Source organism: Oxyura jamaicensis, chromosome 5 (genome assembly GCF_011077185.1).
Source record: "Oxyura jamaicensis isolate SHBP4307 breed ruddy duck chromosome 5, BPBGC_Ojam_1.0, whole genome shotgun sequence".
Classification (NCBI taxonomy): Eukaryota; Metazoa; Chordata; class Aves; order Anseriformes; family Anatidae; genus Oxyura; species Oxyura jamaicensis.
The window spans coordinates 51,963,888-51,989,986 of record NC_048897.1 but is presented as its reverse complement, the minus strand read 5'-3'; the positions used below and the strand labels follow the sequence as shown (position 1 = coordinate 51,989,986).

General features: G+C 43.9%; 1 protein-coding gene across 3 annotated transcripts in view; it reads right to left on the bottom strand.

Moving 5' to 3' along the window:
- SOS2 (SOS Ras/Rho guanine nucleotide exchange factor 2) overlaps positions 1 to 26,099 on the bottom strand; it is a 52,525-nt gene that overhangs the window by 24,808 nt on the left and 1,618 nt on the right. Inside the window, exons 2-8 of one of the 3 annotated variants that reach the window (XM_035327542.1) lie at positions 16,479 to 16,604; positions 13,445 to 13,576; positions 11,648 to 11,812; positions 10,802 to 11,005; positions 9,155 to 9,298; positions 4,721 to 4,831; positions 2,721 to 2,819 (exon numbers count right to left, since the gene is read on the bottom strand). In XM_035327542.1, the coding sequence (XP_035183433.1) occupies positions 2,721 to 2,819; positions 4,721 to 4,831; positions 9,155 to 9,298; positions 10,802 to 11,005; positions 11,648 to 11,812; positions 13,445 to 13,576; positions 16,479 to 16,604 (981 nt within the window). Of the gene's footprint in view, positions 1 to 2,720; positions 2,820 to 4,720; positions 4,832 to 9,154; positions 9,299 to 10,801; positions 11,006 to 11,647; positions 11,813 to 12,380; positions 13,577 to 16,478; positions 16,605 to 26,099 lie in introns of those variants that run through there. The other 2 variants (XM_035327544.1, XM_035327545.1) reach the window with 2 other exon arrangements.

Here is a 26,099-nt window from a genome sequence, read left to right as displayed (position 1 = left end):
TCTTCCAAATACAACATGAGATTCAGATTTTAAACCTGCAACTGAAGTGATCACAACAAAAGATTCAGTAATGACTTGGACACTTTGGATAAAGGTCAAATTTCATCATTTTTCACTACCAGAATTCCCTAGTTACAATAAAATAAAAGGCTAATTATCTTTCATGCAGAATCCTGTTGTTTTGTAATAAAGGTAGAACCAATTAAAAGAAACAATAAAACTTTTTTTTTTCTACCACCTCCAGATTATTCCTCAAAGACCTGAGGCAATTTCAAGAACGTGCATTTACAAGCTGATCCCATCGATATCAGCCGGAGATCTGAGCAGACTCAGAGCCCCCCATGAGACAGAAAACTCTTAGAGCACTGCAAACTTAAGACAGGCTATCCAAAATGAATCGTCTTCTCTGTGCAATGGTTCAAAACAGAAATAGTAACCACCCTTTCCTGTCACTGAAGGAAAAACTAACAAGTTTGTATGCTAAGCATTTAATCTTAAGTTTGAAAACAAATTACAAAACACTCAGAACAAAACACTGATCGCTAAGACATGCATGTTATCATTTCCTTGAATAGCAGGCACACACCACAGAGCTCGTAAAACCAGGTAAATGCTTGGATTCTCCCAAAGCTGGGGCTCATGATTCCTTTCTTTCATTTCATACCGAGGCACTCTCCTTCCCAGCTTTAAGACACAATGGGTCAAACATTAGCCTGACCTTCGGCATAATACAGGTCACCGAACTAATTGCGTCATTGAAACATGAAAGAACAACATTTGAAGAAGTTCCAGAGACTTATCATATGCAACTGACCCTTACGGAAAGGGAAGTTGCGCTGTTTTGAAAAGGAGATGTAGTTACGAAGCTCTAAGTGCTCACAGCAAGGCTCGCAGAACTGTGCCGTGCTTCTGCTGTCATCCTTTAGTTCTTTGCTTTGTGATTATTTTCTTTTTGAAGCTCTCAGTTTTACGAAGGCAAATATTAAAACTATGGCAACTTAAGTTTTATGTTCGCAAAACAGACGGTCCAGTAATCTGCACAAAAGCTCACTGACAGTTACAGAGGGATGAGTTTTTTTAAGCTTTGTTAACTTTTTTTCTAAGCTCAGTATCAACAGAAACACCTGCAGATTTAAAATCTGTTGAAGTCACTTGGATTTAAAACTTTCTATGTGATGCTGATAAAACCATGCATTGCAATGCGTGGTTCATGGCTGAAATTAGATGACCAGTATTTGGGAGGGGGAAAAAAAAGAATACATGGTAGGTATTAATCACAAACCCTAGCCTTAAGCCAACTGTTATTTTTTCTGCTATGAGTTTCTTTACTTTTGAGAAGATTTTACATTGCATTACAGATGTTCTAGGAGGCAAAGTTTCCTATTCTTCCTTCATTCAAAGAAATCCTGAAATACAAAGGAAGGCCACAGAACACCGAAAGCTGTACAGCGCTGCTAATATTGCTTTTTACACTGAGAACTTTTTTTTAAAAGAAGTTTAATTTCTGAAGCTATTAACGAAATGTCAGCTATAGCCACAGGATATTCCATCCATTTAATCCGAGTACATCCCATTTAGTTAATAATTCACTTAACCTTATTCGTATTACAAACCTTCCCAACACAACAGGGGCAAACAGGAACTTTCTTTTTTACATTATCCTCAACTACTTCAAAAAGCTCTGACCTAAGTATTTTTCAAGATATCGCATTTTCTACAGCAAGGGTGCTTTTTCTTATTCAAGAATGATTATTATAGATCTCAGACGTTAGATTTCTGCTGACTGCTAGCCTCTGATCTCATAACTCACTGCAGAAACATTTGCTTGTAAGCAAAAAAGATACACGCTTAGTTACTTTTTGGCTTTTAGCTGTTATACCCAGGGGAAATATCTACTAATGTGAACTACCTTGCTAGTGCACGTCGGAATAAACTACGTGCAAGTGATATGTGGTCAAACCAAGCAAGGATATTCTAATTTAAGTAATGCCTTAATAGGCAGAACAGCTCATACAGACTGGGTGCCAATGTCAACAATTTGTAGGGTAAGACCCCCAAAATACATCCTAGAGGAATAATTTTTAATCAGCTAACTCAGAATTCCATAACGCCTGCATATTTCATCAATACCATTTCTTGGAAGATACAAAATAAGAAAATATTACCACTTACTTTCATCCTTCCTTATCATGGAGGAAGTGTGGCACACCATGAAAAATGTTATTTTTCGCAGTATCTCTTCAGTTTAGGACTCAAGACAAATAATTTAGCATTAAGAACAGATTATTCCTTGCTGAAAAGAAGTGTTCACCACCCCAGCCCCACTAAGATCAGCTGAGCTACAACTGTAGTGTGACTTGGCACTCAGAATACTTTTCTGAATCATGCTTAGCTTTTACTGAACGGGTATAAAATGCAGAACGCAAGGAAAGAAGGAATTTAAATTTATGTGTATTATATTTTAAGCTATATTAGAATTCAAGTTCAATAAAGGTTTAACTGAATAAAATAGAAAAACCACTTCAAATATTCGTAGCATAACAAGAGGTGCTTTTGATGATTTTTCACATGAATTTACTTTTCAGACATACCCTGATGTTGAATTAATGTTTGTTATACCTCTCGATATTCAGCAGCAGTAAGTAAAATCTATTTGCCTATCTAAAAGTGCTCAGATTGTCTGAATAAAGAAAGGTTTTCAGGAGCGTGGCTTCACTTACCTGTAGTAACTCAAAGTAGTGCAAACAATGATAGACTGGGATGAGCATGAGTCGTGGGAGGACGTATCGCACAGCTTCTTTAAATCCCTCAGCAGTAGACTGAAAAGGAAAACCAAACAGGCTGACTTACAGTGACATACTCAAAACAGGGCTGAACAAAGCCCTGAGCGCCCTCGTTAAATTCTGAAGTTAGCCCCGCTTAGAGCGAGATGCTTGGGCTAACAGATCCAGGGCATCACGATCCACATTACAAGCAAAGAAATTTGCGAAATCATTTGTCTAATGAGACTCCCTGCAAAATTCCGAGACAAAAAATGCTCCGACATCAAGCAACAGAACCTGTGAACACCCTTTTGCAGATAACGCAAGCACTTTTTTCTCTCAGCAGCTTAGGGTGGATTTTCATGCATGCTCGCTAGCAAGCCCCTAGCTCTGAGAAGCCCCACAAGTGCTGGCACAACCTTGCTGTTCACAGAGGTAACCAGCAGAATGCTTTATGTTTTTGCCAGAAGCAGCAAACCAAACATGTAAGATAGATGACCAAGTTCACCACAATTCTTTTTATAAGAACCCTTTTGTACACAAGATGGTCGTATCGCAATCCTTAGATACCTTTCTATCTCAGCACTTTGCAGCACTCGGTAACAACAGCTCAAGGTGACAACACCTAAAAATAACGCGCTATCTGTGGCTAAGCTGCCCCCGTGATTCCAGACACATCCCGGAACGCAGAACAATGCTCGTACCCGCTTCCAAAACAACACGTTTCACTGTGGGGCAGGTTGCTGCAGAACTGAAAGAAAACACTGGAATGGTCAAGAACAGCCAGGACTCCTGTCCTTGTCACCAGCTTCCCTCTAGTTACCCCTCCTCTCAATTAGGTAGGCTGTGCTGCCATTTATATCCAATATTCCGCAGAAACGTGGATGTGTCATCACTGAAGACATTAATGTTAGCATCTCCCCTTCCTCGGGAGCTGAGATATCACAAGTTTATGAGTTTAAATGCATCAGAAATCCTTTCCCATCCCCAGCAGTTAACTAACACCAGTTCAGGTTCTAAGTCGAAGAGACACTTTCTGGCTGATGGTGAAATCCTTGCCTTCTTCCATACCAAACAGAAACCAAATTACCTGATCTCCATTTAGGGAACAAGCCCTCCCCCTGTTTAAAAGTTCTGGCTGCATCCCTCTGCAATTGCCAGAGACGGCTCCTGCATGTCCGCAGCCCGGAGCCTGGATCTCTGCCTTTACTTCAGAGCTTGGAGAAGGGTGGAGGAACATTCCTAGGAAAGCCCAAACCTTCCTATGCTAAGGAGAGCCAGAGAGGAGTCCAGATTCACTGTCGAATAACTCGATTACCAATTTAATCTGGAATATGGTTTGGGGCTTTAAATTTGCTAGGGAGATGGATGGAGGGCCTTACTTCATTCACCAAGTAATATTTCAGAGCAAGATGAGGCAGCTTACCGAGCACTCAGAGCTGGAAGCACTCTGAAGAAGAGCAATTTGGGCTCTGAGAGATGCAGGGCCAAGTAAACTGTCCAAACTAAGTGCTACTCTAACGGGTTAGGCTGGGAGCCCCAGTGATTGAATGCACGCTGCTGCTCCTCTAAGTGCACTACTGAACACAAGCTCAGCTGGCTTCTGAACAGCAGCAACCTTTAATAGATTTTCCAAGCTGGCAGAGATTAAAAATAAAAAATAATAACGAAAAAATCATCACAGATGATCTTGCTGGATAGTCCTATTAAAGAAATGATTTCTGCAGTTTTCTTGGAAAAAACTGTCAGCCCCAATCTCAATGCCAAACATGGGACCTGGGATATGCAAGGAAGAAAATGCAAATGTTGCTCCTTGATGCCCGTGCTTGATGTTAAAAGGCGAAACAGAAATAGAAACAGCAGGTATGAAAGGTTACCCCCTCTAATCTAAACCAAGAGAACCCAAATCTACGAAACATGAGAACCAAGTCAGTTCAATATTTCTCATTTGCACTTACCTGAAAGTGAAGAGCAACAGCAGGTTTTGCCATTAAGTTATTAAAATGCTCATGAAATTGTGGGGAGAGAATATCCTGGGACAAGGTCTCATATGGATCAAAGGCTTGCTCCTACAAAAAGGCAGAGAATTACATACATACAAGAAGAATGCAACATACTTCTGGCCTTGTTGGCACAATTCATTCTGTGAATAAGCTGATAGACATGTAGAACTTTTCAAAAGGTCCATTTTGCAAAACAAAACTATTCATTAAGCCACACATCTTTTACTGCTAAACGGTAAATGTACAAAACACCTTCTCAGCATTTGTCAATCTTACCATACTTATCACTAATACAAACAGTTTTACTGAAACAGTGGGAACCACGAAGAGTTCCTGCTTCCAGTCCACCCACATTTCACAAAGAACGGTTAATTTACCTCCTCCGTGTCAGTAAGGAACGACAATTTGGAAAAAAGTGAAGGTAAAGTGACAGCTCAGATGAAGTTTGGACATTGCCACATTGCTACTGGCTAACACTGGCCAGTAGAAAAGCATGTGTTGGCTCTTGTGAAGAGGATGGAGAAGCAGTAGGTTGAGCAGGACATCCAAAAGATTACTAGAAACCAAGAGAGATCTTAAGGGAGTTCAAATACAGTCCCACCAATTCCAACACAGTACAGGCAGGATGTGATAAAAGCCTCCAGAAAGGTGAGGCTCCATGGCTTCCAGATGGAAGATCTCCACCCCGAGCCACGGGATACACTCAGGAGTCTGCGCAGGGTGACAGCGAGGATGCAGGGTGACCCCGGCAGTTCCAGGTGCAGAAATCACGACTCTGGATGGGGCACCTGGCTGCCATTCAGGAATACCAACTGCAGCGGGATGGGACGAAAGCCTGACTTGACATGAATCTCTGCAGGAATCATTTACGACTGCCCATAGATCACCTGCTCCAAAGCCCGCCAGGCTGTTCCTGAGTCTGCAGCTTCACGGGGCTGAATCACTCGTGAATCACGGAGTTAGTCTCTGCCGATGGCACCACGCCCAGAATTAGCACATCCCTCTTTCCCCCTAACAGAAGGAGAATTTGGGAGCACCAAGCACCACAAAGGCTCGTTTGAACATTCAGGTGAAGTCTCAAGTCTTGCATGTGCCGGGGGCACAGGGGATTTCCTACTTTACTCATGGGCAGCTATGATTCAACTCATTTGGGGAAGGAGAAGCAAAGAACCGCACTCTCTTTTCACATGCAAATTCTAATCCTCGCTCTCAGCCCTCATCCCTCATCAAGTTCTACTCATTACTGTCCATTCGCATTAGACTGTATCTCGTGGTGGGGAAAAAAAGATTTGGCAGATCAGCAGCAGCAGCTGCTGAGGAAGGAGGAGACACTAAATGAGCAGGCTGATTTTCCTCAGCAGGCTGAATGCTGTTTACAGCCTGCTCTTGGTGACATTACACTCCTGCCCACTACCTACAGGCATGGGATACGGGGGTCTTATTTGTCAATATCCAAATTAAAGATGAGGAAGGCAACACTGCATACACAGCTTCTCTTTTCCATACCAGCCATGACAAAAAAAAAATGGATATAAACCACCGCCGAAGCATTAAATCATCCATGGGTATGGGCTCGGCTGCATCCAGAGGCAGTTGGCAGGGACACAGATGGCTGCAGCTGCTCCACGGGCTGGCTCTCTCCTCTGTGCCACTGGACACAAGCACAGCGTAGAGCTGGAACTACTCAAAATGTAATCTCGCATGCACATCTACTGGGGGAGCCAGACCAACACTTTCATGATGTGCTTTTACTACCTTTTACCGCATTTTAGAAGTGTTTTCAGTTTCTTCCACTCAGACTTTAATCAATATTTCAAGTTTTTGGGTTTGCTTTTTGAGCACAAGACTGAACCAAACTGCATGAGCTATCTTCCCCTAGAGAACAATCAGAAAAAACATGGTTTTTATGTTTGCAATTTCACAAAACTTACTGAACTACGGAGACGTTAACTTGATGCCTACCTAACCTATCTTAACGCAGCACACAGTTCTGGAGTGGTGCTTGTACCTTTCAGCCCCTTTTGCTGTTGGCGTCTTTTTCGCTTTGTGGATACCTAAAACATCTCCTACCATCTATTGATAATAACCTTGCTTTGTTAGCTGCCTTCTGAAGACCACTTCAACACAGGCACGAAGACACTCTGCCCTCACTCCTGCCTTCTCCAGCCACCGACTGAACAACGCTGCTGAGATCGTCTAAGGCAATCGTTAAAAACAGATTGTGGTAGTGACAATCGTAAAGGTTTAGTGCCAAGCTAAAAAAACAACGTGTTTACCCACAGATTTAGCAAATATCCATGTCCCACTCATGTGCGTCAGGCATCGGGTTTTTGATTTTGTTTCACACCAGGGAAACTTCATTTTCCCTATACTCCCCTATCTCAAAAACACCATAATATTTATGGTTAAAGCTTTCCAGAGGACTGATGCAGAAAAAAACGGACAAAGCAGGAAAATTCCAGCTCGCAAGGGCTGTTTGTTTTTAATTATCCTTCCAAACAAGTTGAAGGACCTTTATAATGGAAACACTAAGCAAACAAGCCTGGCAGTAAGATAGGCAGAGCAAATAACCAGGTCATTTTCCCATCTCTCTTTAATGATCCCTTTTACACGTATCCACTGAAAGATGATCTAACCTGTGAGATGATCAAATGAACAATTAAGCACGTCTTTTTCTGCATTAATTCAATCATTCAAACCTACTAACTGCATAAAAAAGTAGGTTTGAAGAATAATGTTCTTCATCACCTATTGAAGCTTTTCAGTGAATAAAAAGCAAGCCACATTTTTACTCCTTTGGAGTAATTTCTTTCCTTTAAAGCACAGGATGCCAAAGAATAGCTTTTGCAATAAACTGAGATATATATTTCTTTTTTGTTGGGATGTTGCTGTACTATTTCAAATTTTAAGTCTTTTTTTTTCCATTTTATATAATAGCTACTTTAATTTGTTGTTCAAGCTTTCTTCCCTATCACTGTATAAACAATTATGCTTTAACAATTTAAGAGCTAAGACTTCTTCAACTGGACTTTTCTACTGATGGATCTCGTGAGTGGCTAATTGAAATAAAGACAGCGAAACTTGAGCTTTATAGTACATTTCTACGTGAGCAGCACGTGGGCTGAAGGACATCTATCTTTCACACCTACAAGAACGTAATTCTTTTCCAAATGGCACTGGTGGGTTCACGCACTCCGACTCTAAACATCAGATGTACTTAAAAATGAAATAGAGAAGATCCAGGTTCTCCTTTACTCACACATAGTACTTTTAAGATAAAACCATAAACTTCACATTCACTGTGTGATTCATCTGAGATATTCTCTCTCTCAGGCCAGACCATCTCATTGGACTTCCTTTGTAACACAGTCCATACGGTTTACATGGTTACCCTAACGCTTCGGTTCAAAAACCTGGGCTCAACACACCTCTCATTTAAACATGCCCAGAGGCAGAAACAAATCCAATCCACACCCACCTTGGTTATTTATTCCAAGAGTTAGCTCCCCTGACAGTTAAACAGGTGTGGCGTATTTCTAACCTGCACTGTCCTGTTGCCTTCCAGATACTGCTTTTTGCTCTGCCCCTTTATGATGAATTCCAGAGCAATTCTGTGCTCAATTTTCAGGTCATGAAGGTACCTGTATACCTGTCCCATATTGTTTGACCAAACTGAGCTCTGTCTCAGTCTATTTCTTTCTCTAAAACTACTCCTGTGACTCTTCTGCAGACCTTCCAGTATTTGAAAGCCCCATTAAAACAAAAACAAAACAAAGCCACACAAATTCCATGTGCAGCCTCTCCCCTTAACTCCTTCTCTTTTATACCTACAGGCCAATGGGTATGGGTAGCACTTTTGCTGTAATACTGAACAGTAAAGAACCTGCTTAATTGCTTGTCTGTTTTGATAGCTCATTCCCTCCAGGAGTCATTGCTTAGCATGGACATTTCCCATTCCAGATGTATAATAACGCATTTGTCTGAATAATTCAAGTCATCTTACAACTGCTACAGTTTTTGGGTAGTCCTGGGCCTGACACCAAAGCCTACAGAAATCAATGTACCACCTCCTTCCAGTAAACAACGCCAGGTAATGGCTTTTCAAAACCACATCCCTACAGGATCGTAGCAATTAATTCCCACTCCAAAGTAAGATTTTAGTTTTGTGCTCAACTGCTTGATACAGTTTCTGTGACAGGCAGAAAATACTTTAGCTTACCTATTAAAGAATAGGTAAGGAAGATCTCTGCTCAGAGCCTAATAAAAGAACTAATTACAGCCATAAACTTACTGGAGATATTAGAGTCGTGACCAGAACTTTACTAAGGAAAAAAAAAAGCAGCAAAACCAAACCACAGCATTAAAAGCAAAGTAAAGCAAAGCCCTTACCTCTGCAAGATCCTCAAAGCAGCTGCCAGCCAGAGGATGAGGACTGCTTTCATCAGTCATTTCTACAGTATCCTCAATCAATCCCAAAAGCTTCACTGTCAACTCATGAATATCTGAAATGTTGCTGAATACCACATCAATATCCTGTGAACGTGAAATGTATCTCAGTAGTGTTTAGAATCATATATTTTGTTTATGTAAATACCACAGCATTTTCAGGAAGTCCGAACCAAGAGGTAAGTGGAGAAGAGCTAGGAAGAAAGTTAAATTACGTGGCCTCCCCAGCCCAGCAGGCTTGTCTGGGCACATCCAGCCTTGCACAATTCTCACCCCAGCAAAAGAAAGTACACCTTCCTCCCAAGGCTGGAAGGGCAGCAGTCTTGATACAGTCTGCTCCGAGCTTTGGACAGAAATGTCCAGCCTTTTCAGCCACAATTCACAGCTGTTATTTTCTCCTCTGATGAGGGGACACAGAACACAATGGGAAGGAGGCAACTTAAAGCAGTTCCAAGGTCAGAGCCTCAAGAGCACAGGTAAAACTAAAGCAGCACTGGGCTACTTCAGCAAAAACACTACCTGGGTACAGAGGAGCTGAGCTGGCAGTTTCTTTTTACAAAGCCTGCTTTTAGTCTTGTCAGATTCACACACCACAGAGGCATGCAATCTCTTCCAACAGCTCTCCTTCTTCTTCTGACCCCTCTGAAAAACATTTCTCAAAAGCCTTCTCTGCCCCTACCTAACCCTGCAGCTTTCTTCGTCCTGCTAGCTGCAAGACCATGGCAAGCTCCTCATGGGAACGAGCAATCTCAGTCTTTCATGCCCATTCCCACGTAACAAATACTCCTCAACTCCAAACCATCACTCCCTTCTCCCCCTATCTTCTTCATTTGAATTCTGTCCCCACATTTGCACAATTCTCTGCTGTCCCATCAGCCACCAAGGGACCTCCATGCTCAGCAGTAATGAGAACGTCTTCTGCTGCCTCTCCTTTTAACCTTCTGGTATCACTTAAGAATCCCAGTTCAGATTTTGCTGGCCTGGTCCCCTTCTCCTTCCTTCCTCCCACATGAAAGGTTCACTAACCTCTCATTACTATCACTTCTCCTACAAGAGCTGTGCTTCTCCTTTAAGACTCTAGCATCCTGAAAACAAAATTTGCCACAAATATAATTTCAGTCAATTATCAAGTACTTGAACCATAAATCTAACAGAGATTTCCTTTAGTCAGTCACATGCGAGAGAATCTGGAGCCAAGGGCTGTTTTATTTGCAGTTTCTGCAGATAGGGGGCCCTGGAATAGACTTCAAATGTCAATTCAAGCATTCATCTGCATTCACTGTACATGCAGGTAGATAATTCTTGTGTTAAGCAGAAGTTAACGATTACGTACATGACCAAAGGGCACCAGCTATCGCTGGCATCCAGCCAGGAATCCTGTCCATCAGGCTTCACTCTGAGAGCAGCGCTCTTCATACTCCTAATGGCAATTCCTCCCTTTTATTTCATATACAGTCAGCGCTTGTTACGCACTGACATACAATAAATCAAATTCAATTTTACCTCCGATGCCGTTAATGTAAAATTGATACGTCATGGCTGCTAATGGAGAAACTAGCATTGCACATCAATAACCTATTAAGGACTTACATTAGGTGTGAACAGTTTTCTGTTAGACAGGAAAGCTTCCCGAAATACTTTTATTATCAGATTTAGCTCCCGCAGATATTGCCTTTCTTCTGCGATTTCGTTTCTCACTAGGTCGTAGTAGTTGAGCTCCCCAGAAGAAGAGGGCTCGTCTTCACAGAGAGAAACCAAGCCGATGTCATCCTGATCAAACATATCCATCAAAACCTAGCAAAAAAATTAAAAAAATTACATGCTAGCCTGATTTTTACACTTGGATCAAGCTCAGCTCTTTCAATGTGTTCAGAGAAATCCTTTGAGTTTTTAATACAATACTTTCTGTGATCACTTTCACAAGGGAGTAATATTTAAACTTTGGCAGCAGAAGGCTGGAACAGATGCCAAAGCCATTTTCCCCTTTATAAGTTAGTACGACCTAGAAAACAAGTTACAATTCATGCAGAACGAACTCTGAAAACAAGGCATCTTGCGTAAGCTTTTGACAAAACCCTCCTGATAAAGATAAAATTCAAGAAAAATGTTTCTCATATTAATGAGAATAGAAAACTAAAGGTCTTTTCTGTATTATAAAGAAGGAAAGAGCTGTCATGACAAAGTGACATCAGGAGGACAGTTACAGAGCTGAGAAATAAAGGACAACATTTTCTGTCCTTATATTGCTTTATAAGAAGTATTACCGTGCCAAAGCAGGCTTAGGTTAACCTTAAGTCTTTACCATGACAGGTCTGGCACAAATTCAGAGAGAAGCTTCTGCCTTTCAGTAAGCCTCCCGCCTATCTTACTTCAGATGCATCCTCTCAAGATATCACCTCCTGTATCTATCTGTCCAAAAGACAACCCACTCCTTACCTTATCGGCACACATCGATACTTTAATGTCCTGCTGGGAGATCTCAAAGTGTCGTATATTGAAGACATAGTTTCCAGCCAGCTTTAAAATGTCAGCTGAGATGTATTCTAAGACAGCCACAATATACAGAGAGACATGGTAATCTACTTTATAACCTAGGACCTCCTGCAAATTGAAAACAAGGGGAAAATGCTATTTATTCCAAAAATTCATATGGAGTGACAATTAATACACTTGGTTTTCTACTGAAATTGATCTTGTCTGTGTCGCTGATTTACAGCAATGTAATAGCAAGGACAAAGGACATCAAACAGCCTCAAAGGAAATGCTTGCAAACACTTCCTCGCGCTATTTTGCCATATACTGACCAGATGAAAAGCTACAGAACTTACAATAAACCTTCCCCTAAAAATGAAAGGCCTAAAAATAGCGTTCCTTCAAGGAAGAGACTTAACTGGAACCAGTCTGGTACTTAGATTTTAGCCTACACCTATGGCATCTATTGCAGGACTGGGGCCCAAATCTGGACGCTTCATTTTGAATTGGTTTTGATGGAAAAGTTTAAAGTCTGCACAGGAAAAAACAACAACAACAACAAAAAAGACACAAACAGGATGGATGTTACACCTTCTTCTTGTGATGCATGTTCCATGTTTCACACAGCATGCAGCACACAATCTCGTTATTGGTGACAGGACCATCAGGACTAAGTTCATGCTAGCATCATTCTTACCATTTTTGGATGCATCTTCTTAAAAAACAGGTTCTATATCTACATCCACACACTTCTAATGCAGACTTCACAAAAGAAAGCCAATGTTGTCTGGAAAGGTCTTGGTAAATGCTGTTTTCTTTCCTAACTTCTCTTCCCATCTCATTACTGCCACAAACTGAGACACGTTGTATGTAAGAGCACGGGGACTATGCCTGAAAGAGTGCTTTGATTTCTGCTTATGCTTGAATAATGTTTTCTCAATGCAGCTGGAACCTCTGCTCAATAATGCCACCGCTGGAGAAAAGCATTTTTTAAGCTATGAACCACAAGCAAAATAAAGAAAAAGAAATACCAAAGAAAGAGCAATGTTTGAATCGGCTTGAATCTATTGGTTCAGCACAGATCTAGAAATGATTCAGCACTCAGAGTACTGCTTTATCATGGGCACAATAGGAATTGATACTTCTTGTGCGACACTAAATCTTGGCTGGGAGTAAGGAGCTCTACACCTGGTATAATTGACGTGACATCTGAAAACTGAGATGGCCACTCTCCTCAAAACCCACCAAGGATGAAGTCAGTTTTTTGGTCTTTTGTTACACCTTCGCGGATCTACGGATTTTAAAAGCAAGGTATCAGTGGCTTTTAACAGTAAGGACATCGATTCACATCTTAGTTGACAGGATACAGGGAACAGTGCCTAAATGTTCTCTCTTCTTCTGTTTTAGCTTCTGCAGCATTTTGAAACAAATCAAGCATCAAAACAGGGCTCCTGAAATAGGTAAGGTATTTGAGTTCGGCTTTTATTTATATTAAAACTAACTAGTCATATTTCAAAGTAGAATAACATGTTAACAAGCCAATGTCTAGAACATGATGAATTCAGGGATCTAGATTTATTACACACTACAATATATTTGTCTGGTTTTATGGTGACTATTTACTCTTTCAGCCAATACCAGAAACTTACCTAATTTGACACAAATTAAAGAAATATCTAAAGGTTACGCTGGAGGGCAATAATACAGCTGGGGTTGTGTGGTGGGCAGAAGCAGCAGTCATCAGGTTGTTGCTTTAAGTACCTTTAATAATGGGTGTATTTTGTCCACTGGTAGCAGGAGAGGGTTTCTTCTTTTTCGTTTCTCTATAGCAGACTGCGCATCAGCAATCGCCCACTTGTCTATCGGATGAGGAAATGTCTTTTGAACGCGCTCCTGTCCAAACATACAGAACACAATTAGATTAACCACAGTAATCAAAGAGAAGTTAAAAAAACAGAACAACAAATTACTTCCCCTGCAGTATAGCCAATTATCCTCCTCCTCAGAGTTTGCAACACGTTTTCTAAGTATTCTCTCCTTCTTACCCAACTCAGCTTCACTCCTTGCAGTAATCCCAAACTTCCCTTTCCTAAGCACAAAGAACAAGAGCTGCAAGAAACCTCAGCAGAGACCAGGAGCCCAAAATACAAACAACATGAGGAAGTACTAAACAGCTCACAATCTAAACCAAGAAAGCAAGTTTTTATTGTTCCTATTTCATGAAAGCCCAGAACGTAATTTGCCCTGTATCAGATGAAGTTTATGGCAGAAGCGAAAAGCGAGTGCAGGAATGAGTTCATGATTCATGAAAGAGGCTGGCTGGAGCACTTTGGACTCCACAAGCCCGCACAGGAACAACGTCCCTGCTGCATGGCCAGTCGCAGTGGCTGCAGTTTACAGCCCACAATACCGCAGTAAACTGTATGCAATTTCCAGCTTTATATAGGTTTGCACTTCCCCACCTGCTATAGGAGCAGGTGAGATGACCCCCACAACAGAATAAACTGTTTTGGGCAGCAGTCCCACGCTGAACACGTGCAAAACCTCACTCCTGCTTTCCACAGCGCTCTCCGGGCTCCCTGCTGCAGCAGCAGCCCCTGAGAGCTGAGGAACGAAACGCTGCAAGAACAAGTCTAAACTCAGCGCTGATTACTGCTTCTTAAGGGACTTGGGCAAAACAGATTTATTAAATTAAACAGCTATTGCATAACCAACACAAAAGAAAAGTGAGTTGTCTTCCAGGACACTGCAACTGCCACGGCTCCATTATAGGTTAGCTACAGAATGGTTCGAGAAAGGTGGTGAAATCTGTGTCTTCCTTTGAGAAAAAATTGAGAAAAAGATTTTTGCCTATATTCTGACATTTCACAGGAGGCCTGAGGTCTTCCTAGCGGCAGCTTTTTTAGTATCTGCACTTGGCCTTTCCATGTTCAGCTGTCTGTGTCAGCCGCTTGTGCCAGGCAAATGCGCTGGGCCCTTTCTTGGACAGCAGCCTGAAGCCACAGTCTGGTTTTACCAAGGGAACTTTCCTTGAGATGCTACCAGGAGATCACGAGTAAAATGTGGAATTCAGATGTCCTTCAACGAATAACAAGCATCACGTGCACGAGGACTTTCCTGGCTGCCAGCGCTTTGTTGGGAACAATTTGAAGGGCTTTTACTATTTATAAAACGTTTATAATTTGAGATTCTAGATCTTGCAAATACTTACGTTTAACGTTATGCACAAATAGTTCCCTTAACTCCAGGCTGTTATGTAAATAGCTGCATGATAAACTTTAGAGATCATAGCTCTCATGTTTTCTCGCAACAGCTAAAAACAGCTGAGGAGCAGAGCCAAAAGCCTTCATTTGGGGCTCTCAGATGCCTGCTGGCAGTGCAGCCTCACCAACAAACCTTGACACTGAATTGAATTCTACTTCCCCTGCTCTGGAAGAGTCTGAATTTATTGATCAACAGAATAATAAAGTTTTGGGGAACGTGTTTAAACAGAACTCTGTGTTGGTAAGTTAAATAACTGTTGTATTGCCAAGTGCAACAACGTTTTATTGATCACAGCTTTAAAATGTCAGGTGTATTTAAAATACAATACACAGGATTTAGTGTCATACGCACAACTTGGAGAGCTGTCAGTCTCCTCAGAAGATTGGGTGTGTGGTGTGCAGCTTTGCACACAGTAATTTGTGGAGCACATACACGACCTAACAAAAAGCTATTAATTCACATGGACACAGGGTATTTTATCAACTCGTGACTCAAAAGCAGAAAATCATGGAGTTAGTGGGCAAACTGATCGGTGCTATCTCAAATTGTCCTGCGCACGGAGAGGCTGATCAGCCGGGAACTGGAGAAAGAACATGGTATTCCTCAACTTCACATCTAAGGTTCAAAGCCAGACTCAAGGTAGCAACAATGCTGAGGGCTATTAGAGGACTATTCAATTTTACTTTTATTTAGTCCTACTATCATCTTTATGCATCGGTATTACAAAATACATTAATCATAAACCACAATTAATAATTAATGAATCGGCTCCATGTTGGATAAGGGGTGATTACTGCATCTCATAAAAATCTGAATCTCCTCGGGCAATTATTTGGTAAATATTTATTTATTTATATCCAGGACGAACATTGAGAATAGCAGATGAGGACTTCACTTTGTTTTAGGCTGAAAACCCTGGACACATAGATTGATGTAGAAGTAATACTCTGCAAAGCTATAATGGATCACAGCTACATGAAAGCACTTGCTCCCTCCAGACTGCATACTGAGGCGCACTCCATTAAAGCTCTCATTTTGTAACTGATGACACAAAAGCAGACAGCTGCAATAATACAAGAGCCTCAGTGAGTTCAATAAAGTTCCAGGAACATACAACTCTATTCCCTCAGCTGCACAATCCAGGCCTAACAACTGTAACCTTTCATTACAACATTTATTTTTTTCCATATATTAAGGTCAAAGAGCAGCAAAAGAATCACAACATCCTTTCACTCTCGAGCCCAAGGTGTACTCAAGCAGCAGAAAAATCTTTCAGAGCATTCTGCATTTACAAAAACAATGTTGAAAGAAAAAAAATCCTCCATTTCTATTCGGAATCACTGTTTAAGAAAAGGAATTTCCAATTAAACATGCTCTATGAAATTTGAATGCTATATAATCTTCTAGAAAAGTGGTGTTACCAAGCTTTACTCTTCAGATTCATCTTACCTTAACTCCGACCTGCATGGGTCAGAATGTCTTTGTTTCTCTCAGTAAACCAAGCCCTTGGTTTCCCAGCATCTAGCCTTACCTCTACATCTTGGACAGTCCGTGGCTGAGCAATGCATAGTTTGTTTAGCAGCTGAAGTATCAACTCTTCAATATAGAAGAGGGAATCTTCTTTTGCTGAAAGGTTTGGGTGAACCTGTTGCTGAACCTGTCCAAAGGAAATAAAAAAAAAATAAGTCTATTTTTCATTCAGAAGCTGCACAGAAGGATGAAGCGTAGTGAAAGCAGAGTACCCCTGGATTGTCCTGCTGTAAATCTGCATACTTGCAGTAATTCCCCCCAAGTTTTCCTGGGCTGTTAGGATGACAATTCCTACTGCCGCAATGTTGGTGCCTCTATTCAATTAAAATCTGTTCAGCCTTTATGACCAGGAAGAAATCTTAAGCCCAGGCAGATTTCTGCTAAAGATGCACTGAAAACCATCCCTGTCAGTAATTCCACAGTTACTCATCCACAGAATGAGTAAGAAACTATTATTCCTAACCCTACCAACGAGTACTGGGTGATTTGTGAACAGAGGAGGAGCAGGGGCAGGAAAAGATTTAACAAGCAAGAAAACCAGGGAAAGAGCTAACCAGGAGGCAGGGCACTGAACTGAGGCACTCTTAAAACCTGTGGCAATAAAAAGCCAAGGCCACAACAATGGGCAAGGACTGTTGCAGCTCTGTCAGGAAAATGAAGTTGAAAATGAACTAAAATGAACATGAAACGTTGTCTGAGGTGTGAGAAAGAGATATGAAATACCTACAGCAGGGAGGAGACCAATGAAAAAGCATGTGTCAAAATACAAGCGTCACAAGTGGAAAGTGCCTCGAACACGGGGCAGGGTAACGCCTGTTCTCTCGCTCAAGGCCAAGGTAGACCAGGCAGCCTCAGCCTGTGCCCACACAAGCTAAAGGGCCACAGCAACTCACCCTGGTCCAACATGGCTGTTTTCCTACTAAAAATCCCCCAAACCCAAACAATCACCCCACCCTAAAAACCACCACCAGCAAAACCCAACACCCTCAGGAGTTAGCCTATACACTCAGTTTTCCCTGGCAGCATCTCAGTCAGGAAAGCGCCAACTCGATCTCTAACTAGAGCCAAAAGATTCCTAAATGCAATGCAGGGAAATTCCCTACTTTCCCCAAAACAAATTATATGTTAATCACTTCAAAAAAGGAATCGCACGTACCCACACCGCCACTATTCTGTGCGTGGTTTCAAGCACAAGACAAGCTGTGAGGTAGTTTCTCAGGAGAAGATGTCTTTGGGTCAACCTCTGCTCCCCTGAAATCCGTCCCTCCAAAGACCATGGGCAAATCCACAAATGGAGGGGCTCAGAGGGCCTCCTCCACGTTAACTAATAATTTCAACTAATAATTTCATGGCAGTATGCTCGGGGCTCTCCGTCTGAATCATGAAGGCCTCAGGGCTGGGTAGCACAGATGGGGAGCACATCTCAGGGGAGCAGAGGGAGACAACAAAAATGGGAAGACCTACCTGGGTGCTAACCGTAATGGAGCTGATCATCAAGGTAATGTGCTGTGGTGGTGAAAAAGACGGCCGAATGTGTGGGTTCCTGTGCTATGCCCTGGGAAAGACACCCGGCCGGGTATCACGGCATGCTTCTAGGGCTCGGTTCTGCCCTGGCACCCTTCCTCCAACCCCACAAGTGAAGACTTGCATTACCAAGGCAGCTGTGAGCTGAGAGAGCAGGGAGCACACCCGCTGCTTCTGATCCAGTCACCCAGTTTTGTCACAGTTGTATAGACCTGTAGGCATCATTTATTTCTCTGCACCTCAAACACAAATAGTTTCTGGCTTCATTCAGCTGTTGTACAGCTGGACGCAAGATCAGATACTACTGAAAGAAAAGAATAAACCCAAGAAAACCCAAAGCACTCTGAAAACACTTGCTGCAGACTGCAGGCTTTCAGTAATAGAGGAACATTTCACGTTCTTCCTGCACAAGAGTTTAACTCACAAAACAATGGAAAACCAGGAAGCGTCAGGCGAAGGTCCTGCCACGCATCCCTCCGCAGAGCTTTACCACGGCAGAAGCATTGGCTACCTAAGTAGGAAATAAGCAGAAATGACATTTTCCACAAAATAACCCTCAAAGATGCTCCACTGAAACGACAAGAAGAGGAGCTGGGACATGAAGAGGGGAAGCTGGGCTCCTTGAAGAGAAGAGGGAAAACTTCCAATGCTGACCACAGCCATCCTCCTCCTCTCACAAGGGGCACTCGTCTTAGAAATGCAAGCCAGTGCCACAAAGAAAATGACCTGACTGCAGTTTGTGAGTCTGAAGAAAACTATTTGACGGTGAGACACGGGCAAACCAAAGAGACAGCTCGGGAAGCCGTGCACCAGCCATGCAAATCAGAGACGGCTGCCTCAAGAACAGAACTTATTTTTATGGAATTCATCTAAAGCATGACTGAAAGAAGTGAAAAAATAAGCAGAGGATGCTTGAGAAAGCACTGAACGTAGGGAATAAAGCAGGAAGTATTACTGAGGGTGGATTTCTTACTGATTTCAGGTCCAGACTGAAATATCTGAGCCTGCTGTGCTAGCTGTCCTGGAACAATACACCAGGGCTGACAATTTTGATCTACCTTGTAACTGCTTCCTTTAAGGGTCAGAATACTTAAAAGGAGGCGTTGCGCTAACCAGTGAGAACCCTGCCGTCAGAAATCTGAGCAGAAGCTATGAGGGAAACAAGATTCTTTTTAACCCATTTTCTTTCTGAAACAATCCAAGCAGAAACCATGAGGTCATTAAAGAGGAAGATGAAGATCAGCGGGACCAGCTATTTTTCAGTGTCATGCCTTTGTGATTATTCCTTAGGGAGCTGCTCCAAGCAGTGGAACCGAAGCACCAGGTAGGAGCCCTGTAAGCGTGGCATTTAAACACGGCCCTAAGGCCTTTCTGGGGGACACACTCCTATTTTAGGTGGGAGCTCCCACACAGCTCCTTCCCTCCCTCCTCCTCTTTACCCCTCCATACTCCTCCACCCCCCAACTCTTGCATATTTGATGATAACGCAGCCTTCATAGGTAAATTGAGATCCTACCCTTCACTCCCAGGCAGCTCCTGCGCCACAGAAGCTTGCAGAGGCAGCTGCGGAGATGAAGTCAGGCTCAAAATTCCTTCTCGGTGAGATTTTAATAACCCCTACAGCCCCTCGGGAAGAAGTGTGTTAAGACAAGGACGAAAACTTTTCAAGGAGATAACCAACAGCATCAGGACTGGAAACAAACTCATCTTACTTTTTAGAAGCAATACAGGGGCAAGCTGAATTTTGACCCTCAGCAGCTCTGGCTTGAAGCCTGAATCTCAGTGATATCGGGACTTGGAGAAATTCTGACGTGCTGAGTATAAAAGGAAGGGCCAAATGTTGTATTTGGAACAGTAAAAAGCTGGGGAAAAGATATTAGAGTCAAAACTGCAACTTCTTTTTAGCCTGTAGTAGTGAGACAAACGCGCAGTTTGGCTATGCTGCCTAAATATATTTTTACTGAATACACTTATTTTGGTAGTGAAAGCACATTCCGAAAGCTCCAGTTGTTCCACAGAAAGAACACGTGCAAACCAAGAGGCTGTTCTTAAAAAACAAAGCAGAAAAACAACCCAGCCCAGGACACGCGCATCGAGTCTCTGGGCAGCACGGAGCACCAAAACCATACACTGTCATGGCCCTGAAGTACCAGATGACGGCGTCCCACCTCTCCACCTGGATTCAGAACAAACCTACAGGTTCAGAAGACAGAACTCCAGCATTAACAGAAGTTTCAGAACAAGAAGTCTTGAAAACTGTTAGCCTGATTGTGATGCTTCTCGCTACACTACCGGCATGGTTTCCCAAATTGCACATTAAAATTGGGAACTATTTGTAACAGCCACTACTCACTCCCCTTTTCCCACAGCGACCGATTTCAACTCAGGAGTGATTGGTATTTCACGTGCCTCGTAAAAACAGCGTGAGACCAGATAAGAGGACACGTAAAATTTTGCAAGGCTGTTTGCTTGAGGAACGTAGCATATGAATTTGGGAGCAAGAAAAATAATTAGTGCATAGAAGTTAAATGTTTACTATCGTGCTGGTTACAGCCTTGCCAGCACTTGTCAGTATTTCTCTGCGCTGTGTCCAAGGTGATGAAAACACCTCCCGGGCAAAGAAAGTAGCTCTGGGCCTGCCTTGTACCAGGATGTTGAAAGCTAGGAGGAAGAAAAAAGGAATTGGACAAATTTTAGGCTGGGTTTTTATTCCTTCTCATCTTTTCTAAAGATAACATTGACCATTAAAAACAGAAAACAGCTGCTCCGAAGGAGTTTTTAATCCCTTAGTCGGGATGCTTTTCCATCACACGCCAGAGGAAGAGGGGAACCAGGTGAGAGGCCTCTGATGCTATTATTTACTGAAAAACGACTGTACCGACTGCTGCCAGAGGCACGGCGCGAAGCAGGCTCCTGAGCAAGACAGGACTTAACAGACAGCAGCATTTCAGCTATTTCACTGCAATTCTAACCGTCTGCTGTTACCAAAACAAGGCGTTCACTTGACACGGTTATGAGAAACATCTCGGGTGCTGACCACCCACCTGTGTAGCCGCCCTGCCTGGCACATGCGTGCTGCTTACTGCAAGGGGCCCGGCGTGTCCAGCAGCCATCCTACACCGCCACAGCAGGATAGAAACCTCTTCACCATCAGCTCTTTGCCTGCTATCAGGCAGCGTGGCCGGAGGAGAGCAGAGCGGAGGGCGCACGGGAGGACATCCGGGCAGGGGGCACAGGCAGCACCGGGGAACGCAGCCCCGAGATCGGCCGGGACGCACGTGGTGCAGACAGAACGCACGCACTGATGTGATGTGCAGCTGGCTGATGAACTCTAAACGAAGCACAGGCCGTCGTCCCACCTTCCTCTTCTGCTGTAGCACGTCGGGCACCTCGACAGTGCTCAGCGGAACCGACGGCTGGATCGCTGTGTGTGAGTCCGGAGCTCAGCCTCTGCCCACAACCCACCCCTCTCTGCCTGCCTGCAGCTCCTGCCCGCTGCGCAGAGGTGTTTCCTCCGGTAGTTCTGCTGGCACTCCCCTCTGCTGTATCTGCTCTCGTCTACACCTCGCGTTTTGTTTCTGAACACATCTTCACGCTCGCTGCTTTTCTACCCCAGCACTCCACCTCCTTTCTCTACCCGACCGCGTCCTTTTACGCAGAGGGTCAAGCAGAAATAAAAGCACGCGTCTGCTTGTACGTACACAAACACTCCTATCTTAAAAATGGATGGAAAATTCTACACCTGGATTTTATCCACCCAGTTAAAATGCCTTCTTTCAAGTGAGATAAACCCCAACGGAGCTAGGCACGGCCTCTGCCCTATGACACGGGAGGAAAACAGCAGAACCTGGTCTATTCTGAACGTGGTCTATTCTCCCACGTGCCTGGTGACAGGACGAGGGGGAATGGGCTAAAGTTGCGCCAGGGGAGGTTTAGGGTGGATATTAGGAAGAACTTCTTTCCTGAACGGGTTGTTAGTCACTGGAATAGGCTGCCCAGGGAAGTGGTTGAGTCACCATCCCTGGAGGTCTTTAAAAGACGTTTAGATGTAGAGCTTAGGGATATGGTTTAGTGGAGGACTTGTTAGTGCTAGGTCAGAGGTTGGACTCGGTGATCTTGGAGGTCTCTTCCAACCTAGACTATTTGTGAACCAGTGCAGGACTGGTGTGCACACATCTGAGATGCCATGTCCGTGATGCCAGGTCTGTAACTCTCTCACCTATTCCTGGCATTGCTCCCCAAGCAGGGGTTGCTCCGCTCCGCACCCTGTAGCGCTGCTTCGCGCCCTCCCCAGCACCGACGGCTCGCTCAGACCGAACCACGAACACACCCGCAACTTTTCACTCGGGTCCTTCGAAGGCTTATAAATAAATCTGTGAGCAGCACGGGGCAGCAGAGCTCAGGGACAGCAGGGTGAGGTTGGAGACGGTATTTTAAGCTAAGAGAACTGCCACGGAGATGTCATGAGAAAGGATAAACGGTGATAAATAGAGGCATGCACTGCTTGAAAGGAAAAAAGAGCAAAGCTGCAATCTGGAGATGGTGAAGACCAGCAGAGTTGTTTCTCTGAGAACCACACGGGCACTAAAATGCCATCCAAAAACCACACCAAGTGTCAGGAGAATAAAGAGAGCTGGGAAAGAGAGCTGGCCTCGGGAACAGTGCTCGGTGCGTTTCTGACACGAGGACCCCCTGCCCTCCGGGAACAGCAGCAGCAGCTCACCAGAAAAGCCTGGCAGAAACAGCCCCAGGTAACTGCAAAGGCAAACTGCAGGCTCGGCAGCTTCTCCTGAGGATATTAGATAATGCTCACACTGCGCGAAGAGGCAAAAAAGATGTGAAAAACTAAAGATAATGGACAAATACTGCACCTGGTGACGCAGTTCACTCAGAATACGTGCAAAATCCATGAGGAGAGAGAAGGAGAGAAGAAGATGCTGCTTGCCTGCTTTTTTTGGGCTTCAGCATGCGGCAGAACATGGGCAGGGATGAGGCTTAGAGGTTGCTTGGACCTGTACGAGGCATGGAAAAGGTGCTGAGGGCAACAGCAGGACAGCCCTGCTTTGGCAAGAGGGCACAAGAGGCCGGGGGCTGAGCCCAGCTTCCCCCAGCACACGGTGCCCAAGGGGCAAACGACCAAAGGCGAGGGGAGAAAGGCGCAAGGACGAGGTCGGGCATGCAGCAAGCAGCCCGGGGCTGTTCTGTTGGAGGAAGCGTTCCTCCAGCGGCTGCCAAATGCGACGGCACTCTTCCTTCTACCTGTACATGCCTCGGATCTACAGCTACCTCCATTTCGTGCCGCTGCCTGAGAAAGTTCTGCTGCCTTGTGCCAACTGCAAAACCCAGGGACGGGATTTACGCTGAACGGTGCAGCAGCGAGGAGAAAAAAGCATGATAAAGAGGATTTAAGTAGAGGCACCTGTCAGTCCCTTTGGTTCCTAATGTTATTTAGGATAGTGAATACTTATGCAACAACAAAAATCAGCCTGCTCACAGACAACGGACCAAAACCAACCTACGGAGATACCCAACCCCTACCAGGGATACAAAAGCTCTGGAGGAATTAGCCCATTGTTTAACGACGGCTCGGCAGCTAGCACTTCACACGGACTCGGTGTTCCTTTCCACACCTCCTCCATCCACTTCTCCGTTGTGAGCACGCCACTATCTGTGCTTCTGAATTGTGCAGGTGTGCGTACTTCACAGGTCATCTCTATTTAAGCATCGCCACCACTTCCCTCGTTGGCCACCCTCCCATGCAGAACGGCGTGGGGGCACTCGTGTTTGCAGAAGTCCGGGTTTCAAGAGCATCAATAAGTATATTTCTTAGCTCAGTGACCTAACGGACTCCAAAACCAAATATCCCTATTATTTTAAAGCATCATAACATGGGAAGGAGACTGCTGTGGAAATGATAAGGCCTTAAATAATAATGCCCTGTAGGGGAATTACCAAGAGTTAAATAATTCTAACCCGAGGTGGCCTGGCCTTGCGATGGAAAATGTGTCATGAACTGCACTCGATAGAGCAGGGAGGCAAGCGGGGCAGCCCCTACGGGTACCCGAGCACCGATGGAAACCCTCACCACGCAGCCTTGCCCAAGAGCGGGGTCAGCAGGCTCAACTCCCCTGGGTTTTACACTAGTGAGAAGCTTCAGAAATGCCCTCAGCGAGGCCTTTTGTAGTTCTGAATGCAACGTTTGCTAAGAGAAAACCCTTGGGTCACGCTCTAGAAGTGTGATGAGTGCTCCAGAGCAATAGCGGAATTGTTTTAGAAAACCCAAGTAGCGTACGGAGCCACGACTACACGTGTGGCGCCTGCAGCCGCGGGAGCGTTAATTGCTTGGCGGTTCCTGCTTGTGCTGAGGGAGAAAATCAACACGACAATGCCTGTGAGATGCTCGTGAATTTGATTTAGAGAAAGTCAACAAACAAAGCAATCGACTACACAGCTCTTGTTTACAAAGTAATATTTTTAGTTTGCCACCGGATTTGTAAAAGCATGCCCAAATGCTAATGCATGTTAGGAAAACAAAGAATATTTTAGGGCAAATAAATCCCTGTATCCACGTCATTCTGCATCCTTTCCAAAATGCATACTATTTCTAAGGAGTCACCTGTTTAATTCTGAAAATTTGCTCCAAATAACTGGAATAAAACCTTATTCCAGGTAGCAATTGAAGATGTCTGGCACCGCATCTGTACGAGGAAGCAGGGTTACAGAACTGCAGTGCCAACTTTAGACACAATTTGACATCTTTCTCTTCAGAGCCCATCGGGCTTTGAAAAAAACCACCCAAACACTTGAAAGCCAAAGCAAACCCCAGGAGCAAACCCAAACCACCCCAACCAACAAAAACCTGCGTGAAAAGGGAGAGCGCAAACCCTCGAGCACCGCCTTCTCCTCCAGCATCCCTGGGGCAGGGGAAGCTCCCCGCGGAGGGATCTCGGTCCCATGGGAGGCAGCTCCTGGCGGCTGCAGGGGGGAGCAGGGCAGACCCTCGCAGAGCAGCAGCGGTGCTGGTGCCCACCAGCACCAACCCGCCGAGGGTTCGGTGCGAACCCAGTGCTGGTGGGGAGCTGGGAACACGTGCAGTGCTGCTGCAGCAGCATCCTGCTCGCTGCCGGAGGTATTTGACAGGCGTCGTGACCCTTTAATTCCTCACGTCAGCTCCCAGGTTAAACGCCTTCCCAAAGCTCAGACCGTAGACGTGTTACTCACTACGAACTGCACTTGTAGTAACTACAACGCAAGCAAGCAAAAACTCATTGTTTTTTTTTTCTGATTCATTTACTTTGACAGCACTTTGATGAGTTCCATTATATTCACTTCCCACTTAGAAGGTTTCCAGCACAGCAACAGATGAAAATAAAATGCTTCAGAGTAAGGATGTGCCTGTAAATCTACCAGCTGGGAAAGAATGAATACATGAAACTACTTTAGAATCTAGTTAAGCTGACGTTTTTAAGGTACCAATGCTAGGGATGTGGGGATTTAAATATGAAAGAACTAAAAAAGTAAACCAAAAAATCTGTTTTCATGATGTCCTGCTGTTTAGCTCTGTTTTTTTTCCATAAGAAGACTCCCACTGGTGGGCACGATTTGGCACTCTAGCAACTTAAGGATATCTACCTGCCTAAATGCCTGCAGAGCATTGTTCAAAAGACAGATTCTCACCTTTTTTACATGTTAAAGAACTAATGTACTTCAACAGATTTTTCTTCCATTTGTCCAGAGTCAGCCGTATAAACGCAGGAGTTTAAAAGTGTTTTGATAAGAAGTGACCTTAAACTGGCTGAACGCACCATGAAAGAACCGAGCTCTCCAAAGCAAGTTGTGGACTTAAAGCTCAAGCGGCAAGGAAATAGCGTCGGTGCTGGTGAACTGTACCGACCCGTTACCCAGCCCCACGTATTTCTCGATTTGAGAACTAAGATTTCTCATACCTTAACACAAAGAAAAACAAAATCTTTCCTCTTTTTCTGTTCCCACTTTCTCAAGCAGCGTTCATTTCAAAAAAAAAAAAAAAAAGAAAAAAAAGGCCAAACAAAGCAAACTTTCAGAAATGGGAAACAGAACGTTATCTCTGCCCTTGCAG